This window comes from Aplysia californica, unplaced genomic scaffold (genome assembly GCF_000002075.1).
Source record: "Aplysia californica isolate F4 #8 unplaced genomic scaffold, AplCal3.0 scaffold00049, whole genome shotgun sequence".
Taxonomy (NCBI): Eukaryota; Metazoa; Mollusca; class Gastropoda; order Aplysiida; family Aplysiidae; genus Aplysia; species Aplysia californica.
Window position 1 is genome coordinate 503839 of NW_004797319.1, and position 3120 is coordinate 506958.

The following is a 3120-nucleotide window of genomic DNA, read 5'->3' on the forward strand; positions in this document are numbered from 1 at the left end:
GATGTGAAAGAGAAAGGGAGAGAGAGAGAGAGAGAGAGAGAGAGAGAGAGAGAGAGAGAGAGAGAGAGAGAGAGAGAGAGAGAGAGAGAGAGAATCTACGGTGAAAAAGGTCTAGCAATTGATGGAGGTGGTAACTGATTATCGTCTACTTTGGTTTTGTCTGATACGAAAGACAATGAGCATAATAAGGAAAACGTGAAAAGAAAGGGTACGTCAAATGTGTGAATCTGAAAGCACAGGGATGCGACCATTGTTCACATGTACAACAACAAACATGACAGGCAATCGTATGACAATCACAGAGGCATATCACTCTTGTCTATAACCGGTATGTTCCGGACCCGAATTCTTTGTTTAATCGCCTGTTGAAGCATCTCCTTCAGATGACACTTTGCCTAAAAGCTAGTGAGGCTTCAGCATTGAAAAGGGGATAGAAAACATTATCTTTTAGGCGAAACAGATTCAGGAAAATATACAGAGGAGAATAAATACATGACAGTTGATGATCTAATAAAGGCCTTTGAAAGTGTTGATTGGGAAGGATATAGTATATGCAAAATCCTGGTTAAGTACGGTTGCCTGACAAAGTTCATTGCTTTGGTTTGCCAATTTCGTGACGAAACGAAAGCCAGTATCAACAGCGATACCCCTGTTTGTTGAAATTTGGAATCCAAAAAGTCGTAACTCAAGATACGACACTTTGTCTTCAACATCTGACTGTCGTAACTGGTGGTACTACAGTTTGCTTGCAAGTTTCGAATTGCAGTTTATCGTAACTCATCATTACGGGAAAAGTGGCATATGCAGCCATGAGCTCATTAGAAGTACGAACGTGGACTGTACTTTGATGCTCACATGCAAAAAATGAAACCGGTATCTCTAACCGTTTGTAAATGAAACAGTTTTTTCGTCTCCTGAAAAGTAGCAAATTTTAGATGCGACTTTTTGGAATCGTACCCTCGATATTTTGCCTGAAGCCTTTTGTGCAGAAAATGGGATGAAGTAGGGCTCTGTGTTGGTATCTACACTCTTTAGCATCATGTTCTCACCGATGATGCATGGAATATTCCAGAGCTTACCAGCTAGTGATGATAATATCAGGCACTGACAGGATGGTAGAGTGTTTAACTCCCGTAGGCTGAGGTGAAGATAGATTTTAACTATTATTGTGCATTGCCTGACATGTACGTAGAATCCAGGGTGCAAACTATGAGTATGATGTAGTTTTGCCTCAAATGCATGTGAAAACTTTTGAATCAGAATAAGCACATTAAGACAGGAGTTCTAAATGATATAAATTGTGATATGAGAAATCATTTACATTAACTCGTTAGGAATGTAGCTGACACAAATAAATTATGTCCGATTAGCGGCAAATCAAAGGCAATGTTTCATCCCATAAATTTCATACCGTCTTCCATAATCCATTTCAAAAAGAATTTGAGAATTTCACATCACGCATATCGTTGCCTGCCGTTTTAAAGTTACAGACAAAGAAAACACGATAGCAAAACCTGTATGTGTGAATGTCCAAGTTATTTTACTGTGCTCCAAAACAGTGCGTCTGCATAGGTTCTCGAATGACTAAAACATGGGTGGTTGGCGGGTGCTCTGGTGTGTGGTCTGCTCCTCCTTTCTTATCAAACATCTATTGTCCTTTCCTGATCTCTCCTCCTTTGTGTGTGTTTGTTACGCTTTGGTAAACACCTCTAATCGTCGGCATACACATGACCTAATTGTGTTGCAAGTGCTGAAAATGTCTACAAAAGCAACAAAAAAAAATAAAAGACTAAAACGCACGTCCTCAGTGACTTAAAACAAACCAAAATACAAACCAAAAAATCAAATCAAAACAAATTTTAAAAAAAGCAAAATAAGAGCAAATATGGAATAAAAAACGCATTCTCACCTTATCCATAGCTACGACTCGGAACCCGTGACCGTGCATATGTGTTGGGTGGTTAGCGTTCCACGGGTGACCCTCATCCACTAGGAGGATTTCCACCACGTCATCAAGGTCCACCTTAAGCACGTGAATGCATTCACAGAACTCTTCAGTACAGTTCAGCGTCATCGTGTCATTATTGCAGAACATCTCCTACAAAAAGTTGGGGGAAAGTAAAATACAGTCGAAATTCTCCAAGACGGCCATCTATTGTCAAGCAGAAAGGTGGCTGTTTTCGACACTTATTGTTTTGGGTAGTGTTATTATAACACGTTTGAAAAAAAACCCAACCCCAAAACACATCCCAACCCCCCCCCCTGCCTCCTAAAAAAACAACAACATCCAAACAACAGCAGCAGCAACAACAACAACAACAACAACAGCAACAACAACAACAACAACAACAACAACAACAAAAACCCCTAGCGCATAGGGGGGGGGGAGGAGTCTAGAGCTTTCGTCTGTAGAGATAATTGTCTTGGATAGGTGGTCGTTAGATCAGGTTCTACTGTACAACCTTCCATGTCTTTGCGCACGCCAATGATCACAGCTAGCCGTTTCCTTCCTGTTCCGGTTGGATACAGCACCAACTCCACTATAACCTACACGGTGACCCTGGATCTGCTTACGAATTCACGCCAGTCCGAAAAGGGAGTTCAAGCTCATCTTTTAACCGAAAGGTGGTTAAAGGTTAACTTAAGCTGCAGTAGTATGAAAGTTGTTGCCTGCCTTTCTGTGCTTTATCTTTTTAAAGCGTGATTGAAAATTGAAAATAAATAACGAAGATACAGTTCTCTTTATCAAGTGCTCGAACACCTCACGCCTTTAAGCATCATTGAATAACCAGAATAAGCACCCTCAATGAATTAAACATTTTTATCTTCGGTCATCAAGACCTCAGAGACACAACACATAATGATACGTTTAATTGATTATTTAAGCCTCAATAATTTTGGTTGGAGTGTGTTAGCGTGTGCTGATGTGTCTTGATTTTAATGCAGTCCGTATGTGTATTAATTAAAACTAATATAATATGGCAGAGAAAGCTCTTCCTTATACGGTTAAACCTTTTTCTCTTGTGCATGCGGAGATTTTTTCTTGTGTGCATGTGTGGGGTGAGGGATGTGTATGTATGTGTGTGTTAGTGTGTGTGTGTGTGTGTGTGTGTGTGTGTG

General features: G+C 40.3%; 1 protein-coding gene across 1 annotated transcript in view; it reads right to left on the minus strand.

The window, feature by feature from the left end:
- LOC106011057 (laccase-2-like) overlaps window positions 1–3120 on the minus strand; it is a 42634-nt gene that overhangs the window by 4181 nt on the left and 35333 nt on the right. Inside the window, exon 8 of the mRNA XM_013079343.2 lies at window positions 1910–2098. Coding sequence (XP_012934797.2) covers window positions 1910–2098 — 189 coding nt within the window. The remainder of the gene's footprint in view (window positions 1–1909; window positions 2099–3120) is intronic.